This window comes from Gadus morhua, chromosome 1 (genome assembly GCF_902167405.1).
Source record: "Gadus morhua chromosome 1, gadMor3.0, whole genome shotgun sequence".
Lineage (NCBI taxonomy): Eukaryota > Metazoa > Chordata > Actinopteri > Gadiformes > Gadidae > Gadus > Gadus morhua.
Window position 1 is genome coordinate 11,929,172 of NC_044048.1, and position 20,765 is coordinate 11,949,936.

Consider the following 20,765-nt stretch of genomic DNA (forward strand, 5'->3'; position numbering starts at 1 on the left):
AATAGATATGTAAGACTAGGAATAGTTAAAAGAAGGGAGGGGAGAGAATGGATGGTGGTTATGTGTTGAAAGTGATGGTGAATAGATGGGTTTTTAACATTCACGCACCCACGGCAGTGTCAACCATGAAAGGCAACAGCCCGGTCCTCTGGAAAGTTAGGGCTAGGTGTCTTGCTCATGGAAAACTTCACAACAACTTAACACTTGGGAGGAGCTAACCAGCAACCCCCTGGATACCCGACAACCTGCTCTGCATTCTGAGCGACTGCCTCGTCTGTGATGGACAGACAAACATACACACACACACACACACACGCACAAACGCACACACACACACACACACACACACACACCCACACCCACACCCACACACCACACACACACACACACACACACACACACACACACACACAAACACTTCATCAAACTCTTGATACTCCATGTTCAGCACATTTTTGTAGTTGTCTAAAGAGTTGCACAAAGGAGAGGTCTTAACACTCCTCACATGGTTTGTCATTCACAGGCTCTTGCTAAAATAATGTGTGTTGAATATTTCCCTCTTTCTGACATCAGAAATAGAAAGAAGCTCAAATAGAAGTTATTCACAAGCTTGGAAGTGTGTCAGTACTGGAATTGGAACAGTACAATTAGGAGAAGGGCTTGCCTATACTTGTGTACAAGTACTTGTGTACTTGTGTACTGACAGCCCTTTGTCAGTTGCAGAACATACAGCTCAAACGCCTCTGTATTGCAGCAGTGTAATAATGGTGCTGGAATACAGCATTTTTTTATTATGTAAATATTTCAGAAGAGCATCCTAGGTAAATAAAAAAAAAAACGTTACTGCTGTAACATGGCGCAAAATGGAAAATGAAGATGGATTGTAAAGATATTATTATGTTTTTATCATTTTGTTGGCTTTCAGGTGGTTGTTTTCCTTTAGACTTAGCACTTAATATATTCATACATTGTGACAGACACAAACGCACCTTCGATGTGACCCCAGCTGTGGTTTAATATTTCAGTAATCGGTGTTAAATTTATTACACCAAATTTGCATAATTATCATTCATTTTAATTACCTTAAAAATCACACATTTTCCCAGAGGTTGATGCAATTATCCTATGTTTCAGCTGTAATCACATTCCCCTTATTGTGTCCTGTTGATTAATCGTGAGTCACATCTAAGCCATTTGGTGTGGGTGGAGATTCACTTGACTCCCAAAAGTCACCACATCGGACTAAGCCAAATAGCGTTTCAATCGGCTGATAGTTACCATACGTTAAATTTCAATCTGTTTTAGTCAGAAAAATATTTGTATTTTCCAGTTCTTTACTGGTCGGGCTGTTGCTCTTTCATAGAGCAAAACTGACATCCTTCACATGCTGCTGTTCAGAATCATGCAGTAAATCTCACTGACACAATAAGTAGCCTACACTGTCACAGAGCATCCACTGGCTGCTCTGCTGCTGCTGCCTCTTCTTCTGGAAAATGACTCAGCCAGGAGTGCCGCCTTGCACACATGGTCTGCTCGGGTAATTCTCCCACATGATGTAATACTATGGGCCAGTTATGTAGCCCCGGCCCTTGGGCAACACACATCCAATCAATAGGCACACTGCCTTTAAGCTGTCGAGGAGCCGTCGCACTGGCACTGGAAATCAAAGCAGTGGATAGAAATGGGTGATGGACACCAATGTCAGTCAGTCACGGAGGGAGGGAAACAGAAACGCAGAGCACACATCTGCAAACGCTTGACACTTCAGTGTTGACAATTCCGAGTCATGTGACGTGTAACGTGAAGATGGCGCAGCTCATGCTATAATGCAGTTTGGCTCATATTTTCTTGCACCACTCGGCCAGTTTGGACCGGTGAACCGAATCAAGTGTCCTAATCCCGCGTGTGAGGATCGGAGCCCCCCGTGCGTCCTGATCGCGGCTCGCTCATAGCTTCATAGCTCTTCAGACTCCTGGACTTCATTGCGGTGCGATATATAGGCTCGAGGACCTGAAACCTAAAATTTAATAAATAAATGCCGATAGAAAAAAAAAACCTTCCTACTGATCCAATCGAAATGCGGCTGTAATATTAGCGTTGGGAGAATAGATTACGGTGTGTTTGGTAGGTGGACACGGAGACTGCATCAGATCGGTACGACGGCTCGGAAGAACACATCGGGACCACATAGACCCCCCCCGAGCCCAGAGGCGACGATGGTCGCGTTTTTTCTCCAAACGTTAGGAGAATCCGATTCCGGTCAAGACGTGCATCTCGATGTGTGAGAAGGAGACAACATCATTCGTAGCCTTTAGCCAACGTTTAGCATCATCCTCTCAGGATATCGACATAATGTGACTTGGTGTGCTGAAGGAAAAGAACCAAATATGTGGATACCTACGGAGGAGGAGAAGATCGGTGTTGGTGAGTTAATAAGCTATTATTGATTTTTGCCCAATTGTCAGATTCTTCGATTTCAGGGACTTTTAGACACAACGCTGGTGCCTTGGCATTTTCTAAATAACCACCATAGGGGGTTTGTTGTCATCGACGTTTGGGATCATGTATAGGCATGATTTCATGTTTACTTTGCTTATTATAGGCAATGGAAAACCTATAGCCTACAGTTCTATTGGTTTACATACATGGTCAGTGACTGCATGGGGGAGAGAGAGAGAGAGAGAGAGAGAGAGAGAGAGAGAGAGAGAGAGAGAGAGAGAGAGAGAGAGAGAGAGAGAGAGAGAGAAATTGCGTGGGATGATTCAATCCATACAGCCCCTAGCCCCTACTACCATCACGAATGCCTGCCTTTCTTGTGATACAGCCCCACACGTTAAATATCAAACCATCTATCGTTGTAGTTGGGATCAGTAAACATGCATCAATGTTGGCTTATTGTTAAGTTTTCTTTGAAGATCTTTATCATGGGGAGAAGGATGATTCACGTTTAAACCACAAGGGGGCAGTGACGCCGCCCTTTCCCTCCAACAGGTGTAGGCTGGAGTAAGCAGCGGGGCTGCATGTAGCCTTCATGTAGAAGCATTGAGCTGTAATAACCACGGGCCTTCTGCTGCGACAGACTCAAATGCCTTATTATTATCATTATTTATATCTTTTTTTATTCTGAAGCGATTGTACAACTGTCACCGGTCATCGTTTTGAGCGTTGGGTATTATTACGACACCGACTAGCCTACTACTCCTTCTCAACGCCAACATGATCCGAGTGATGCGATGGACCGAATGAGTCATGTCCAGATGCTCATCACGAGCGTGTTCTATACTTGCAGGGCTGCTCACTCGCTTGCGGTTCTTTTTTTTATGAAGGGCTTGGTATAGGGCCACAAGTTTGAACACACTGAATGATCCACAGAGAGACAAGACACGCATAGCGGATAGCAAAGTAACAGTGGACGTGTGAGTGAGTGAGTGAGTGAGGAGGAGGAGGAGGAGAAGGACGAGGCGGAGGTGGAGGAGGGAGCAACAGATCACCGCTACCTCCGCATCCATTCGGTAAAGAGTGCTAGCGCTCTCCATGGTGCTGAAATACGACCGGGATCTTAATGGGGGAGACCAGCTAGGGGGGGACGGGACGTTGTGCTCGTGTGCCCGTTTTAAACAAGCTATGGTGGAGCTCCATAGGAAAAAGGTGGTGATGCATCATTGTTTTGTCGTTGTACACACACACACACACACACACACACACACACACACACACACACACACACACACACACACACACACACACACACACACACACACACACACACACACACCTAGTCAGGTGTGTGTGTGTGTGTGTGTGTTTAGGATTACATAGCCCAAATTGACTGAGTGGATAATTTCTGATGTATTTAACCATTATCTCAACCCCTCATCTTAGCACCACACTCAAGGCTGAACGATAAGGATGGAAACTCCCTTCACACACTTCAGGGATTCTCTGATATTGGATTATTCTTTGAAGACAGTACACCCAAAGTTGTGGCCACTGTGAACCATTTTGCTCACGGTCGACAAAGCCTGCCTAAATAAAGCATGAGTAGAGCACACATGCACCTCTGTGCATCTGTTTGTGTATGAGAGAGAGTGAGAGAAAGAGAGAGAAAGATAGAGCAAGAGGGAGAGAGAGACAGAGATTGCAGAGAGGAGAGGGAGGAAGGGAGTCAATTGTCTATTGTCATTACATCAGTGTTGAAAATAGATTAAAGTTGGGGCCATTATCACCCCTTTACATATGCATTCCCACTAGAGGTGAATGGCTATGGATATACAGGAAGGCAGCCGTAACACTGACTTGAAATCAGTTCTGGCAAAATATACCCCAAGGTCTAGTAGAAGGAAATTCTCCAGAGTTGGCGAGGAACTTGGAGCAGCGTACAGTAAATGAGCAAAGGCTTTGGAGTTATAATGAACCACACGATTCACTGGCTCTCACCGTGCCAAGTTGTTGCGTCATCGTGTTTTGAAACTTTGTCCAGTAGTGAACTACAACATGGCTACCTCTTCGTAGGACCTCTTTGAACTACAAGCTCAGTCGCATTGGGTTAGTGTGGATTGCGTGACGGAAGTGCTCAACTCATCCCAACCCCATCGCCAATTGTTCTCATGAATAAGGAATACAATGGAAGATGGACTGCATTCATGTAGTAGTTTTTTCAAACCTTTGGCCACAAGCGCTTTCATAATTATGGACCCACATATGCAAGATCATATGCAGTCTCAAAGGCAAGGTAACAGCCAGGTCATCTGGAGCAGTAACACTTAGCTAGGAGGATCCCGGGATCGACCCAGCATCCTTTGCCTCTGCCTCTGCCATCCACTAATAATGGTGACAGGAAGCCAGTTACACATCATTTGAATGAAGCCTTTTTAAGTAAAACCAGGTCAGCACAATAATGCCGCGTTTCCACTGCAGGGTGCGGTACGGTTCGGTTCGCCTCAGTCCGGTAGGGAGGGGGGCGGTTATAGCCCAGCTCAGTTCCGAGGTCGCTTTTCCACCGCGACAGTACCCTTTATGGTAGGCCGGATGTCGATCGCCGCGGCAGCTTCGTAAACATAGTGACATCATAGCAGCGCGACACAGTGTAGTCTGCTCAATAAAAACAATGGAAAAGTTGAACAGCGACACATTAAACCAAGAGCTTACAATGGAATACGTCCAGCAACAGTTCCTGGCCTTTATGCTTTTCATATGGCAGTTAATCAACTTTCCAAAGGCTACTGTTGTTTGTTTTTATCCCCACGTCGCCCGGAAGTGACGATTCTGTCGACCAATCAACGGAGGGGGTGTGTAGCTCGAATTTTCCGGCACCCTTTCAGGCGTTCTCAGTACCCCAACGGAGGAGTACTGAAGACGAGGGCAAAACGAGTACGGCTCAGTCCGGGTCACGCCCACTTTTGGCGGTGGAAACGCAAATCCGTACCGCACCTTTGCGAACCGAACCGTACTGCACCCCTGCAGTGGAAAACGCACCATAAGGGAGTGAGGTTAGCTATGTTTTTTAACTGTTCAGGTTCTCGATCCTCTTCAGCAAAAGGATCCTGTCAGATCGAGTGGTCATCTTCCTTTTTGTTTTTATTTGTTTATGTGGGTTGTTGGGATGCAGGTATGAAGATCCATTTTGTGACACTAAAGTAAAGATTATTGCTTTTTCTTCTACCTCTTTTTTTTAAATCTTTTTATTATTCAACAATATTAAGGTGCTATGAAATGGATGGATCTTCAGATTGGTTAGTGTTTATTCTTTACAAAATATGAAGAATTTTTGAGGACAGAGTGATAGAGAGTGAGAGAGGGCTGCAAAGGAAGCCAAGTGAAATAGGTCAACGTTAGACTGAAACTCTGAATGTCAAGCCTCTGACAACAAGCTAAATGCTGCGTGCTGCAGTGTGCCAAAATCATTGTGACAAAGAAAGACCAAGAAAATAATAACACCCTGGCAAGCACCATTTATAACGTGTCTCTGTATGTGTGTGTGTGTGTAGGTGTGTGTGTGTGTGTGTATGTATGAATGAGTGTGTGCATGTGTGTGAATGCACATGTGTGTGTGTGTTTGCGTACGTCTACCGCATGCATGGTTTTGTGTGCGTGTGTGTGGATGTGTGTGCGCGTGTGTGTTTTATGTGTCTATGTTCCAGAAACCTCTCCTTACACGGACGTCTAAAGTAAGGAAATATATAATTATGTGGTTGTTCAAATCTGATGTGCTGATTCTCGTGGCATGCTGAGTGCCAGTGTTCATTCTGTCAACGACGATAGGGATAGTTGTTGTACTGTGTTAGCTTTTGGATTCACCAAAGCACCTCAAGCTTAATGCACACTGGCACAGGAAACATTGCATACAAACAGCATACAAGATACAAGGTAACGTTCCGCTAATATGTAATTACTGCCGCTGCCATCTGTTGGATGTCAGCCGCTCTCGTAAACAAACACACCATTCATTTCCTTTTGACTCCTGTCGTTTCCTTTTTTTTCTTTTCTTGTTTCGTTGTTATGTTTTTGCAATTCAAATGACCTGGAGGACATTTAAGAAGTGGGGGCTCCTAAATAGTGCAGAACCAACTCCTGAAGCCAAGGGCAAAACAGTGACATGGTGACTTTCTTGTTAAGCCAATCGCTCTCTGACGCCTGTAAATGATTCACACAATAATGCTCAACAACACAGCTTCTGTTACCTCACCATTAAAACACTTAAATAATAAACCAGAAATCCTACGTCCCTGTAGCAGTTACAGTTGGAGAAAGCCCCCCGGTTTCTGGACGATCTGTTGCTATAGTTACCATAGCAAAGGAACTAAGCACTTGTTTCCCTCCAACGGGCTCCGAAGCTGAGCCCCTGCACCCTTCCCTTAGCACTCCTCCTCCTCCTCCTCTTACTCCCCCTCACACAGGTCCCCTGGCTAGTTCATTAGCATAATGACTCACATGGTGCACTTCTCCAAGGGCCACCATTTGTATGCTTTTTTTTGTATTTTTATTGTCAATGGAGTCCTGTCATTATCAAACAAAAGTATATTTTCCCAGGCTTGCATGCATTAGGTCTCGCCGGTGTTGTCCAACGCAGGAACAGGCTGCGGCTGGGGTGCCAGAGGCTACACGCTACACTGTGGGGGCAATTCAGTGTGACGAGTTGTGCTTTGGAGATTAAACGTATACTTAGTGGGTTTTTTTTCTCTCTCTCTCGGTGGCAGGATCTTGTGTGTGTGTACACACCAAGCCTCTGATTTCGCAACGCTGCAAAATCTGGCTCATGCGAGATGCACGCTAAGGCGCAGTGTTTAGTCAAACTACTTTATAGTTGTGGGTGGGTTCTTACTTTTTTTTTTTTTTACTGTAGACCGTGCAATTAACATGACATTGCACTAAAATTGGGCCTGCTTAGGAATTAATTGCCTATTAAAATGACTACCCACCTCAGGGTGGGAGATTGTTTACAGTTGGTTAAACAGTGCCTCCTGCGTAGACTGTGTTTAGATGCTTGCATCTAACGGCTTATTAAAATCCCCCAGTTTACCGCCTTTCTGTAGCCCCAAAAACACATGGATGTCCAACGTGCATTATCAGGGGTCCCAAGGCAGAAAGCAGACAAAAGCTACACTCTGGTCTCTCTCTCTCTCTGTCTCTCTCTCTCTCTCTCTGCTCTCTGTCTCTCTCTCTCTCTCTCTCTCTCTCTCTCTCTCTCTCTCTCTCTCTCTCTCTCTCTCTCTCTCTCTCTCTCTATATATATATATATATATATATATATATATATATATATATATACAGTATATATATATGAAGAGCACCAGCAAGCGCCGCGATAAAACAAATAAATAAAAGAAAAATGTAACAAAACGTTGATTTTCCTTCCGATTTTTGTCTTTTCTTGCGCAGTAATCAGCAGCTTCCGCTCCCCAGTATGTCAGGCCCTGGTGCTGGAGGTCGGGGAAACCGTACAGATCCTGGAGAAGTGTGAAGGTAGGGGCGCCGCGGCCGCCACGCTGGTTCTGTTGGAGACGGCTGAGAATGTACAGCTGTCTGCTCACTCCTACACATGCTCTGGTCGCCTTGACATTCAATGTAAATTACCATCCATTGACTTTACATAGTCATAGGCACACCTCCACATGATAAACGATGCCTTTGTCTAAGGCCACCTGGATACTTATATTCCAATTCTCTAGCATGCAGCTAGTGCTTTGTTTCTGCAAGTATAGTTTGTGCTATTCTTACCATATTTTTGCTATTTCTGACCTTATTTGAGAATCTTTTAAATAATCTGATATCTTCTTAATATTCTTGTGCTATTTATTGTGCTTACCATCACAAAGAAATTTCACTGGTCAGGTCACTGTGAAATACTGTAGATATGACAAATATAACACCCTGACTTTGACTTCAGCGGTAGAGGATGTGGAAATATAATCTTCATGGGCGAGGGGGAAAATATATAATGGCGTGCCACTCTCTTCGGCTTGTGGTTCCAGTTACTACAGGGGACAACCTCATCGAAGAGAGAGAGGAGGCAGAGGGATTTGAACAAATGGCGATCCCTGAAATAATTTTCTGTGCCTAAAAAGCTGATGTGTGTTTCCTTTAGGTTGGTACCGGGGCTTTTCCACCAGGAAGCCTTCTGTCAAGGTAAATATGTCCATGTGTACATGTACTTCTCTATCTGTGTTGTCAAACGCAGTCATGCATGTTTTATTGACATGACTGGAGACAAATTATTCAAAGCATATAAGCCATGGGGCTTCAGAACCTGCGTTTTGTGCTCCTCCCACGTTTCTTCCTCCTAACATTTCCTACAATATTTCCACGTTACCTTTCTGTGTGCACCAATTCAAAGCCAAGTGCCTAGTGGCCACTGAGTCCATTACCCTTGTATTGTGTCACAGTCACACTCCACCTCTGGCTAAGATTTGATAGCAATGTGTCACTCACTCGCAACACAGACACACACGCACACACACAGAAAAAAACACACACCTACACAGGCAAACGTGCAATCTCTGTGGCTGAGCTGGAGCCCGGGCAATGAACAGTAGCACCAGGGAGAGGAGCGCTGTGTAAATACAGTACAAGCTAACAACAAGCCGTCTGAACTGCATAGTTTAGCATATGATTTGGGTTATTATACCTTATTATATAAAGGGTTATAATATATACTAAGGTATGAGAGCTTTGTCTCTTTTGGTATTGGCCAGGTTGTGATTCATGATTCATTGAAGCAAGTCTCACAAATCCGACTTTATCTTAACATTTAAAGTCTGTTGGCAGTCAGCTGACTGCCAACATTCAAAGGTTTTATTTATCTTTGAATATATTTCGAGTCGACCAATTGTATTGCCGGGGGTGGGACCGATGGGGATCTGTAGACGTGTGTTACATGGAATGGGTCTCTACTGGAAACAACCTGACCGGAGGAACCAAAACAAATGTGATATGGATGACCATTCATCCCAGATCCAGAAGAGTTTTATACTCAAACGAAAGCATCGTCTTCCAAATGTCCTTGGTCCTTGGTCAACAGCGAACCCAAGCTCTGCCAGCACTGGTAAAAACTAAACCTTTCCCATAGATGAGAAGGGAAGACAAGCTACAACCTCTTGTACGGAGACTAAAGACCTTAGAAAAATGAGCTGTAAAGGTTTAAAATCAAACCTGTATAGTAGACTGGCCTCTGTAGAAATAAATTGGTAAAGTCTTTTGAGACCTTTGCTTGCACTCACTAATTAATTTATCTTCCGAAAAATGCATCTGTAACAAAACAGGGAACCCTTCGTCACTCCGCCCCGCGCACTTCCTGTTTCCTGTAGAGTCTCCCGCCAGAAGTTAGGCTATAGCGTTATTGAACGATTATCAGCAAGTTAGCTAGGCCAAATGGGCATTGGCTGTTAGCTGTTATGTTGTCTTAATTATTCTATTGTTACGATTCGTATTTTAAGATATTTCGACCTGAGCTCTGTATAACTTATTTTATTGTTAAGGAAGAAAATTCACTAAGTTGATCATATTATGCTCTGAAATGACCGGATAGTCACCAAACGACATGGGCATCCGTGTGTTGTCCTGTGTATTGTATGGAAAGCATTTAAACACAATTAAATATACTTTGCATTAGAGTTGATCTCTCAACCTCACCCCCCCCCAAAGAATCATTGATCTTATTTATCAGCAGATGGGGCAAACCCGAGTGACTAGGTGTTCACAATGTCGACAAGCTTGCTAGCTTCAATAGAGTTGCTAATACAATTACTTTCAGAGTAGTTACCAGAGTGCCAAGTATATGATCATCACACACTCACAACCAGGGTGGTTCCGGTTTCACAGAAGGCACTATTTGCTCTGCAGTGGGTGGAAAGGGAATGGAGTGATAGTTTCCAGCCTAAGCCCCTGAGCCCAAAGTATCTCATTCCCTTTAGAGAGCCTGTTTGAGCCTCCTCTCCCATGCTGGTTCATTTTGATTGGATTAGATTAGATTCGATTAGTTTACTGCCATTGGTCTTGCTTTGCAGGAAGTGGTGTTATGCATTGAAGTACATAACGTCCCATATGATGTTGCCATACGTAACGTTTTGAAACATTCCAATGGCAGAAACCAAAACATAGCAGAAGACCGGCCCATGACATGGGTTTAGTGACCTCACTGTACCGGATCAGAGAAGAACCTAAGATAGAGTATTTCCAACCCCACACACTGTCTGGTGCCCTTTAACACCACAGGGACACGATGACATCCGACTGAAAAACACCCAACAGGAGCATATCACACAATATGTCATTCCCAACTCTGGAATAGGAAGATTGTGGAACGAAATAATGAAGGTAACAATTATCTCCCGCTTTGAGAGATTTCAAATGAAAAGCTGTGGTTACACAGTGCAGTACAATTCTATTTTTGGCTTATGATATGGAAACATATGATTTACTATGTACTAGTGCATTTGACCTGAATAACGTATGCTAGCTTTAGAATACAAATCACTTTTCCAACTATTTGAACTATTACTGCATGCTACCTAGTACCTGGTGGATACTTAAAGGTCCCATGACATGAAAATCTCACTTTATGAGGTTTTCTAACATAAATATGAGTTCCCCTAGCCTGCCTATGGTCCCCCAGTGGCTAAAACTTGCGTTTGGTGTAAAACGAGCACCAGCTGTTCTGCTCGCCTTTGAAAAAACGGAGGCTCAAGTGCGCTGATTTGGAATGTCTGTATTCATGACGTCACCAAGAATCTCAGCTCCTCCCCTTACTCTGCCTGGCCCGCCCAGAGACGTTGGCCCGCCAATGAGACTCGACCGTGCGAGCGCCACATGTCTGTGTGTGAATACACACACTGTAACGCAATTGTTTCTTGTCGGTTCTTTGACGTGTCTTGTATTTCCACAACGAGACTGTTGTGGGGGTTATCTGAGCCATGGTTGAGAAGGAATTGGGGGAAAGGAACTTTGGCTTTGACTCGCTGAAGTACTCGCTGAAGTACTGTAACGCAGTACATGGCTCAGATAACCCCCTCAACAGTCTCGTCGTGGAAATACAAGACACGTCAAAGAACCGACAAGAAACACTTGCGTTACAGTGTCTACTTCACATTGATGTGGACGTTGAAGAACCAGGAACGTCGGAGAACCCAACGCGGTCGTTTGAGATTCATAATATCGGCTCACACAGCTTTTGGCCGTGATAATATATATTATATGATATAGATATCTGTGTAGGCTATATGATAATATTTAGATATAGAGCTCCAGGACTAAAGGCTGTGTGCGCCTCGCCATTGCGATACATCCACTGTAAACAGAGCGCATGGTACCGTGGCTGCAAGCTGCTCAGGGCCACACCCCCACCCTCCTCCTTGACCCGCCTCGCTCCTCCTCATTTGCATTATAGCTAGAGACACCAAAACAGCGCATTTGGGGGAAGCTCAATGTGCGACTGGCTCGGAGTGGCTGTAACTATGCACCACGGCTGATTTCGGGAACGTCTTTGAATACTGTGTTAGTTGCCTCTTATTTGGTTGTGCGCTACTCAAAATAACCACCCACTTATATGATTGATTGAGAGTTATTTCTATCCCGGGCCCCTGGTTACGAATTGTGTTTCAAGATTGCATATTTAGCCATAGGTCACGCATCACAATTCTTGAAGTCACGGTCCTCATGAATACAGCAGTTCCTTCCCTCTGAAACAGCATACGCTACTATGAAAAAGGTTATCACCAGCAGGCGATCTCTATTTATAACTCTTAGCCTCTTTTGAACTGAAAGGGCAGAAGTGGATGTGTTTGTGTGTGCGGCACATTTAAGGGAACGACAAGCTAAATCTGTCTGCGAACAGAGGGGTGGGAGTCTCTCCCCGGTTTCGCCTCTTATAGCGCTCTCCCCATCTATTTACAGTAGCAACCAGCAAAATACCTCCATTTTGTTATGTCGTCTGCCACCCTCACACTAACTCATCCACGCACTTTGTGTGTGTGTGTGTGTGTGTGTGTGTGTGTGTGTGTGTGTGTGTGTGTGTGTGTGTGTGTGTGTGTGTGTGTGTGTGTGTGTGTGTGTGTGTGTGTGTGCGCGCGCATGTGTGTGCTTGTGTGTGCATCTCAAGAGAGAAAATCAGCTGTGCATGCCGTGGCCAATTCATCACATCTGCCAGATTAGAATAAAGATGACAAAATGCACGTCTGGCACTTGGCACCATTCAGTCTGTAATGTCCTTCCCTCCTAAGTCAAGCCACAATTAGGGCCATTAGATGCTGCATCCTGTATTCCTGTCTTCTGTGTTGTGTGCCAGTTGTCGGTGTCTGTAGAAAACACAACAGCCTTTGGCACTTGTTAATTAAACTGAAGGCTGAAGGCGGTCGGATCTTTGTGTGGAGAATAATACAGAGAAGAGGGAAACACAGGATTGAATTTGTGGATCAAACTGTAGATAATGCTGGCTATTTTTATAGATACAAAAACTCACAGAGAATAGTGTGTTTCTCTGGTGTTGTCTGGTAAATTGTATCTTTAATTGTGACCTCCTTACAGCATTGTTACACCTAACCTTTAACTTTGTCGTCCCGCAGGGTATTTTCCCAACGGGTTATGTTCACCTAAAGAAATCCACAGTGACCAACAGAGGGTGAGTCTAATGCTTTTACAAACACTGATTTTCCAAGGTTTTTATTAAGTCTTTGTTTGTTTCAGTTAATCACACACGGCCGTCATTCACCTTTTGTGTTTGTCATTTGTTCATCACCTGTTCACGGCGACCAGAGAGTAAGGATAGTGTAGTGGTAAGGATGATCCCAGCTGAAAGTTTGTGAGTTTGGACCCCGACCTACTCTACCTGTAGGCATCCTTGAGTTGAAAATACCTGCTCAAAATACCTGTCTGCTGAACGACTCAAAAGTACTTCAGCATGAGCCAGGTGATCTTGGCTAATCCACATTTGGTTCCTGAAGGAAAACAAGGTGGGAGTAAAAGCGGTTATCTCACACTCTTTGTCACCACTTCCGTCCTCAGACCTAGTGAAGGACGCCAAGGTTTTTTGTAAAGGTTTTTGTAGGGTTTCTCCCTACAATAGGGATGAAGAGAAGCTACAGCAAAACATCACCTACTTGTTTTATTTTGTCTCACTTGATGGCTAATGGAATGACACTCTCTTTTTGAGTCACACCAATGACGTCTTTCCGTTGGCTGGTGTCTGAGCGCGCAAAAGATCTATTCTCTTCTTCTATTGTCTCAAATCCTTCTTGATCTTCATGCACATGAGGACGTAGAATCAGAGCCAGTACTAGTATACACGCACGCACGCACACACACACACACACACACACACACCACACACACACACACAACACACACACACACACACACACACACACACACACACACACACAGGCACACACACACAAAAGACTGTCAAAATTTGTACTGTGCGTGGCAGTTGAAAGACAAAAGGCGAAGACAGCAGAAGGCAGAGCAGATCTTTATCAGCCACTGCTCACACAGATCTCATCTTGTGGTTGTGGGCCCCGGCGCCAACTAGTAGCATACTATCACACTGTTAACACTGCCCCGCGGTGGAGCCTGCGCCTAGCAGGGGACTTCCTGTTTGCAATGGAACAATTACAATCGTTCAGATGAGGAGGGAAATTGACGTTATTGTGCTTTGAGTTTTGACTTTGGAGGATTGTGCTTTGCTGTCGGGTGGAGTGACTAAGGTAAAGCTCGAGCGCGTCTTTGTAGTACCTCTGAAGGGTTACCCCTCCCGGAACATAGAACATCACTTCTTTGGTTCCTCCATGTAACAGATTGGGCTGTGGAGTGATTTGATCAAGAGACATCTTTCTTTGTAGCGCGAGCAACAAAACCAGGGAAAACTTGTGTTGATTGCATGCCATGGCGGAGCCTTTACAAAAGAAGAAGTGAGTCATGTGTCTGTCTTTCATGCCATCGCTGTTGTTTTATCCAAGGCTCATTTCCTTTCTCCTCTGACGATTCGCCATGAATGTGAAAAAAAAAAAAAAAAAAAATGACCACAAAAGACTATATTAGTTTTTATAATAATGATGCATTGATCATTGTTATTTTCTTTATTGTTATGATTAATATTGTACGCAGATTTGCTCTTCACAGCTCACAAAACGTGATCGGTTTGGTTTTGTCCTATTTGTTTATTCTGTGACATTTCTGTCACGGTGTGTGTGTGTGTGTGTGTGTGTGTGTGTGTGTGTGTGTGTGTGTGTGTGTGGTGTGTGTGTGTGTGTGTGTGTGTGTGTGTGTGTGTGTGGTTCTGGTGCGTGCCCCAAGGCTCTGTGAGACGGTGGTGCCCCTGGAGGATCCCATCATCACAGAGACCACCTCCACGCTTCAGGAATGGGCCGTGTTGTGGAAGCAGCTCTACGTGGTCAGTCACACTTTGGATTATCTCCATTGCATCCCACTGGTGTGAACTCTAAATGACATGAACACAGGTGCAGCACCGGGCTGATGCGGTGTTTGATGTGTTGATTCAAAATGGTCCCAATGTGTGCGACTAATTAACACGTCTCCCAGGTTCTGGTTGAATCGTTTACGCCAAACGGTCCTGAAAATACGCACCGTTGCAAATATTGATACATTTTTCACACTTAAATGACTTTTCTACAGGCCCTTGGTGTGTCTCTTGAATGTTCTGTTCATAGACACCTTTGTGGAACCCCAGTTGGATGAGGAACACATGGGAAAGCAGTCTTTCAGAAGTTTGAGTGGACTTGTTTGAGTGGACTTGGGAAGGCATGCATTGTGTTACTCTTAAAGAATGATGCTTGTTAAGGGAAGGGATTTTAATTAAATAATGCCTTGCAGGGGTTATGTTATAAACCCCTACAGGTTATTCTATATTCTATACTTCCTCTCCCTCCAGTAATCTCTTGAATGAATTCAAACAGGGACAGCTGCACACACACACACACACACACACACACACACACACACACACACACACACACACACACACACACACACACACACACACACACACACACACACACACACACCACACACACACACACACACACGGTAGCTCCTTTTCAGAAGCATATTTTGAAGCCAGTCCGTCTCACTGTCAAACCTCAGCCGTGTTCTCAAACACTTTCCATGAGGCACAAGGAGAAGGCTCGTTGGCCACAGATACCGGCGCTCGCAGCCGTCCTATCCAATTACATGCGGTGTCCTTCAGACGTTGCTCTCCATCTTGCCCCCTCTCCCTCCCCCCTCCTCCTTCTCCACGGAGACCTCCTCGCTCTGCGTCAGGCCCGCCCTGCAAGGAAAAAAAGAGATGAACAAAAAGGAAAAATAGGAATAAACGTTACCGGGGGAAACCCAAGGCCCTCTCACAAACGTCCTCCTCCCGATCGTCCCGGTGCTGCCGGGCAGACGCGGGGGTCTTGGGGGATGGGGGGGCACGGAGTGGGGTAGAGCGGATACGCCGGCCGAGCTGGCAGTGTCTCCTTACATAACCGCCTGGGTGAAGACTGCTCATGCTCCCAGCCAAACCAAGGGGCCTGAGGCGTGACCGCTGTGATGTAACTTCCTCTGGAGCTCGACTAATGTGTGCACCACTGATTTAACACTAACGCTCGCTTTGGTTGCTAGCCACACACACACACACACACAGACACATACACACACACTTCCCCCCCCTGTGCGGTAAAAGCTATAGTTGGGGTCATGATAGTCCAAAAACAAAAAAAGGCATGTATTATGGGCTACATGGTGAAGTTGCTACCTTACCGCAGTTCTTATAGCAGCCAATTACAGTTTATAGCAGTACTTGAAGAAGCAATGGTCTAAGCATAAATGTGCATTAGTTGTAATGTACATAATGAGCCCCAAGGAATAATCCGAGAGGGATAATCAAGAGATGGGCTTTCCGGCATCTCCCAGCCGTTCAGAACATACTCTCTTATCCTCATTAAATGTGCATACCGAGCGGTAGGAAATGACTTGTGCCGTTATGTAAACAAACCTGGAATAGGAGCATAGAAAAATTTTGATTCGACGGAACAAGTGTGGCTATCCTACGACTGGAATTACAGACGTAGGTTTATTATTTCTGCTTTTCCCCTGCCAGACTTCATTAATAATATGCATCACTTGACATTACCATTCAAGAGGTCAGCATCCGTGATCGATACAAACATAAATAAAGGTAACACAATGAAGCCCCTGGGTTAGAGACGTGTGATCCAGATTGACGTGATCCGAGGCGCTTGCTCGAGAAGCTGTCTTTCTAACCCTGGTCTCTGGTCCCGCCTCAGAAACACAAGGTGGACCTGTTCCATAAGCTGCGCCATGTGATGAACGAGCTGATGGACCTCCGGCGGCAGCTGATCCAGGGTCACCTGGCCCAGGACCAGACCCGTGAGATCAAACGACACATCACTGTGCGACTGGACTGGGGCAACGAGTGAGTGGCCGACAAACACAAACAACAACGACGCACAACGCCTCACATCTAGAGCTGAGGAATGAATTGATTGATCGATCACTTTCACTTTTCCTTTCCCTCCTCTACAACAAAGGCCTTTTCTTTGTTTTTCTTGCTCTAGATAGTCATCCCTGCCCTCTGCTATGTAATATGTGTATGATTCGTATAATGTTTTATGTCATTTTATGGGGAGAGGGGGTTGCGTTATGTTTAGGAAACGCATTAGGTCAATGGGCCATCTGTTGGTTAATGTAGGTTTGGTCTGACTTTACAGTGTTCCTTCATCATCTTAGTCAACATCAGCATGTATCACTGGCGAGACCGGATGTATCTTTATACATGGGAGTGCTCTGCTCATCGGAGTTTCATTGGCTAGGGGCCCGGTAATAAGCCCTAGCTAATTGGCTGTGCATTTTTAGCTCAGTGCCACCCACTTAATTACCAGTGATATCATGGTACAAACCATCTTGTTAACTAACGTTTGCAGGATCGAAATAACAATTCAATGTTTCCTTAACCTGTGCTATTGCTCTGCTGCTTGGTTCTTCAACTGGACAGATGTCTTTCTAATGGCTCCCATTTCCCTTTCTACCTTTCTCTCCCCCCACTCACCCCCAACCTCTACCCCTCTGTACTCCTCCACCAGGCACCTGGGGTTAGACCTGGTTCCTAGGAAGGAGTTTGAGATGGTTGATCCGGATCAGATCAGCATTTCGGAACTCTATAAAATGGTACCGTCACAATTTATTATTCAACACACATTTAGGCAACAGTGAGTGATTGTGTTTGCGTTCAACTTTTCCTATTTTCTCATTGGGCCGCATTGGGCCGTTGATAAGTCGAGGATCATTTCAATCGATCCAGGATTGAGTTGTTCTTCAACGTATTAAAACATTTATTCCAGGCACCATGGAGGTTCCTTATGGATTTGTTAATTCATTGAATTGACTTTCAATCAATGAACAGATTTTATTTTTTTATAATAATTACTACAAAACGTTAGTCGCTTCCTTTGCAATTTGCTTCTTTTGTCCCTCTCTGCCTGGGTGTGGTTCGACCGATAAGAACATGTTGTGTGGCGATGTGTGGCGATGATGAACTCATCCATAAGAAGGTGACTCACAGAAGGCAGCGCTACCCAGCTGCTGCTACATGACGCCCGCGCGCGCCATGGCGAGCTAGACGAGCGCGACGTCACGCCGTATGACACGCTGCGCACCAGGGCTCGGAGAGAGCGCTTCATCGGGGTGAAACGTGACGACCGGCGTGTAGATAAATAACACTTTTGCCGTTTAAAAGAGCGAGTTGTTTTTTTTATGTGACTTTGAAATCGTGCTGAGTGAGTTGGGTGTTGCCGTTACTATTAGGGGTGGGAGACGAGAATCACTCGAGCAGATCCAAATGAGGAGCATGTGGTTACGGCACAGTGGTAATCAAATGCAGGTCATGTGATGTGGCAGCTCCACAGTTAGGTAAATGAGGAGGCTCCCATCTGGCCATCGGCCAAATGTCTGCACGCAACACAACTCCCCAACCGCCCAGGAGATATCCAATGTTCGCCTTACATTTACATTTTTCCTGCATTTAATGGCGTGCCTTTCTAAAAACAAAGTAAAGCGTTGACCCGTGCCAAAGAAAAATGACTCCTGAATGTTGATGAAAGTGAGTTTGTTTTTTGGCAGGACCCAGGCCCTTGGCGCCGTTTCAGCTCGGTGTAGTGGGGGCTATGTTAGACCGCCGGGCAGTGCGTGTCTTTGTGTGTGTGCGTGTGTTTGTGGGGGATTAGCCGGCTTTGTCCTCTCCTCTCCCACTTGCGCACGTTTTCGACATGATGTGGGCTTCTTTTTTACATTGAAGTACAGCCTCTTGGCAATTTAAGTGGGTGAGTTATTCTGTCCGTTTCTGAACCATGGGATGGGAGCAGACCTTCGGGGCAGTGTGTGTAGAAAGTTGTTGGGAGGTAAACGTGTCCTGTGTTGAGTACAGCAACTGAACTGACACCTCCCTCTCTGTTTCTGTGTGTGTGTGTGTGTGTGTGTGTGTGTGTGTGTGTGTGTGTGTGTGTGTGTGTGTGTGTGTGTGTGTGTGGTGTGTGTGGTGTGTGTGTGTGTGTGTGTTTGTTTGTTTACAGCATGTATCCAGCAGACACTGTGGCCAGCAAAGCACAACCCAGGTAAGGCTTTTCATTGCAGCTGTGCATCCGCTATTAAAAATAGATGCCCACACTTCCTTGTACGGCATTCCTTTGCCATTTGTTCTTTCTGAAACGTTTTCCCCTGGCTGAGTTGTTTCCATGCACCCGTTGTCATGGCGGAATCTTGTTTTCCGTACTGTGAGTGTTAGCATCAAGTGCCCCTGCCTTCGGGATCCACGTCACACTGTACATGTGAAGGCTTTCAGGAAAGTGCCACATCGGTGGGTTGTGTCTCAGCCGCCAGGCGGCTGAGATCAACCATATTTAAACAACATTATGCCTACACAGTAATGCACTGTTATTAAGACACAGGGGGCACTCTGACTACAACTCAACCGCCTGCAGGCTACCTCCACCCCTCACTCACCCCTGGATCACGCACTCGCGCAAACCAGCACGCACACACACGCACGCACGCACGCACGCACGCACGCACGCACGCACGCATGCACGCACACATACACTGACAAGTGCAACTCTATGCATAATTGAATTCTAGTTTTACTGTGACTACACTGCCCACAGCACTGGGCTTTAGGATGACTCACCTCCACCTCTGAACAAACTTATGAGGAGCCATACCCTGAGTCCACCCCAGGCCCCTTTATGTGATCGAGCCATGTGCGTGTGGAGAGCTGGCTCATTTTCAATGTATATCGTCATACCTTATTGTTGTGAGGGAAACTATAACCGTCACAGACTAACTTGGGGCAGGATGGTATAGTGACTATGGCGTTGGACTCCCGTTTTAAAAGGTACTGGGTTTGATTCCCAATGTCAGAAGCCGATACCTCAGGCATCAAGGTTTAGGCATCCTTGAGCAGGATACATACCTGCTCCTTGATGATGTGTATCTGGGAAATCACAGTAAGTTGATTTTGACAATACCATCTGCTCAGTAACTACATGCATGTTTTTGGTGGCAATAATACTTAGAAATCTGCCACCAAACCCCCAATTGTGGCTCACCTAATGATTCCTTAGCTAAATGGTTCTAAATGTGGCGATGTATTCTGTGTAACACCCACATATACGCCAGGTGGCATGAAACTCATGGTAACGAATCAAGCTAATATATAACACTTTGGGTGGAGAAACCAAATGACCTAACACTATTTGTGCTGAGCTTCAGTGGACCGATGACGAATATAGGAATCCAAACGTTTGTCCAAAACCGTTCGCGTGTATGTGGGAGGGGGGGATGACTTGTTAGTTGCTAAGGTTCTCTATCTCTCTATCTCATTGTCAGGGTGACGGTACGCGGCAGCGCCATGGCGACAGTTGCCGTGTCCCTGTGTCACACCACCTCTTCATCAACCTGAAGAGCTTCACCTACAACAGCATCAGCGAGGACGCGGACGTCTTCTTCTTCCTCTATGACACACGCGAGGCCAAGCAGATCAGGTGCACGCACACGCACGCACAGACGCACACACACTGACACACGCACACACAAACAGACGCTCATACCCACCCACACACACACACACACACACACACACTCACACACACACACACACACACACACACACACACACACACACACACACACACACACACACACACACACACACACACCGACACACACACACACAGACACAGGAAGACACATGCACACACACTCAC

The 20,765-nt window shown here is 45.5% G+C and overlaps 1 protein-coding gene across 5 annotated transcripts in view; it reads left to right on the top strand.

The window, feature by feature from the left end:
• The first annotated feature begins 1,537 nt into the window (after positions 1 to 1,537).
• LOC115552330 (dedicator of cytokinesis protein 3) overlaps positions 1,538 to 20,765 on the top strand; it is a 51,103-nt gene continuing 31,875 nt past the window's right edge. For 2 of the 5 annotated variants that reach the window (XM_030368317.1, XM_030368336.1), the window contains exons 1-9: positions 1,540 to 2,424; positions 7,879 to 7,962; positions 8,585 to 8,625; positions 13,056 to 13,111; positions 14,785 to 14,881; positions 16,776 to 16,924; positions 17,592 to 17,676; positions 19,077 to 19,118; positions 20,389 to 20,543. In XM_030368317.1, coding sequence (XP_030224177.1) covers positions 2,388 to 2,424; positions 7,879 to 7,962; positions 8,585 to 8,625; positions 13,056 to 13,111; positions 14,785 to 14,881; positions 16,776 to 16,924; positions 17,592 to 17,676; positions 19,077 to 19,118; positions 20,389 to 20,543 — 746 coding nt within the window. In that variant the 5' untranslated portion in view covers positions 1,540 to 2,387. Of the gene's footprint in view, positions 2,425 to 7,878; positions 7,963 to 8,584; positions 8,626 to 13,055; positions 13,112 to 14,784; positions 14,882 to 16,775; positions 16,925 to 17,591; positions 17,677 to 19,076; positions 19,119 to 20,388; positions 20,544 to 20,765 lie in introns of all 5 variants that reach the window. The other 3 variants (XM_030368345.1, XM_030368325.1, XM_030368353.1) reach the window with 2 other exon arrangements.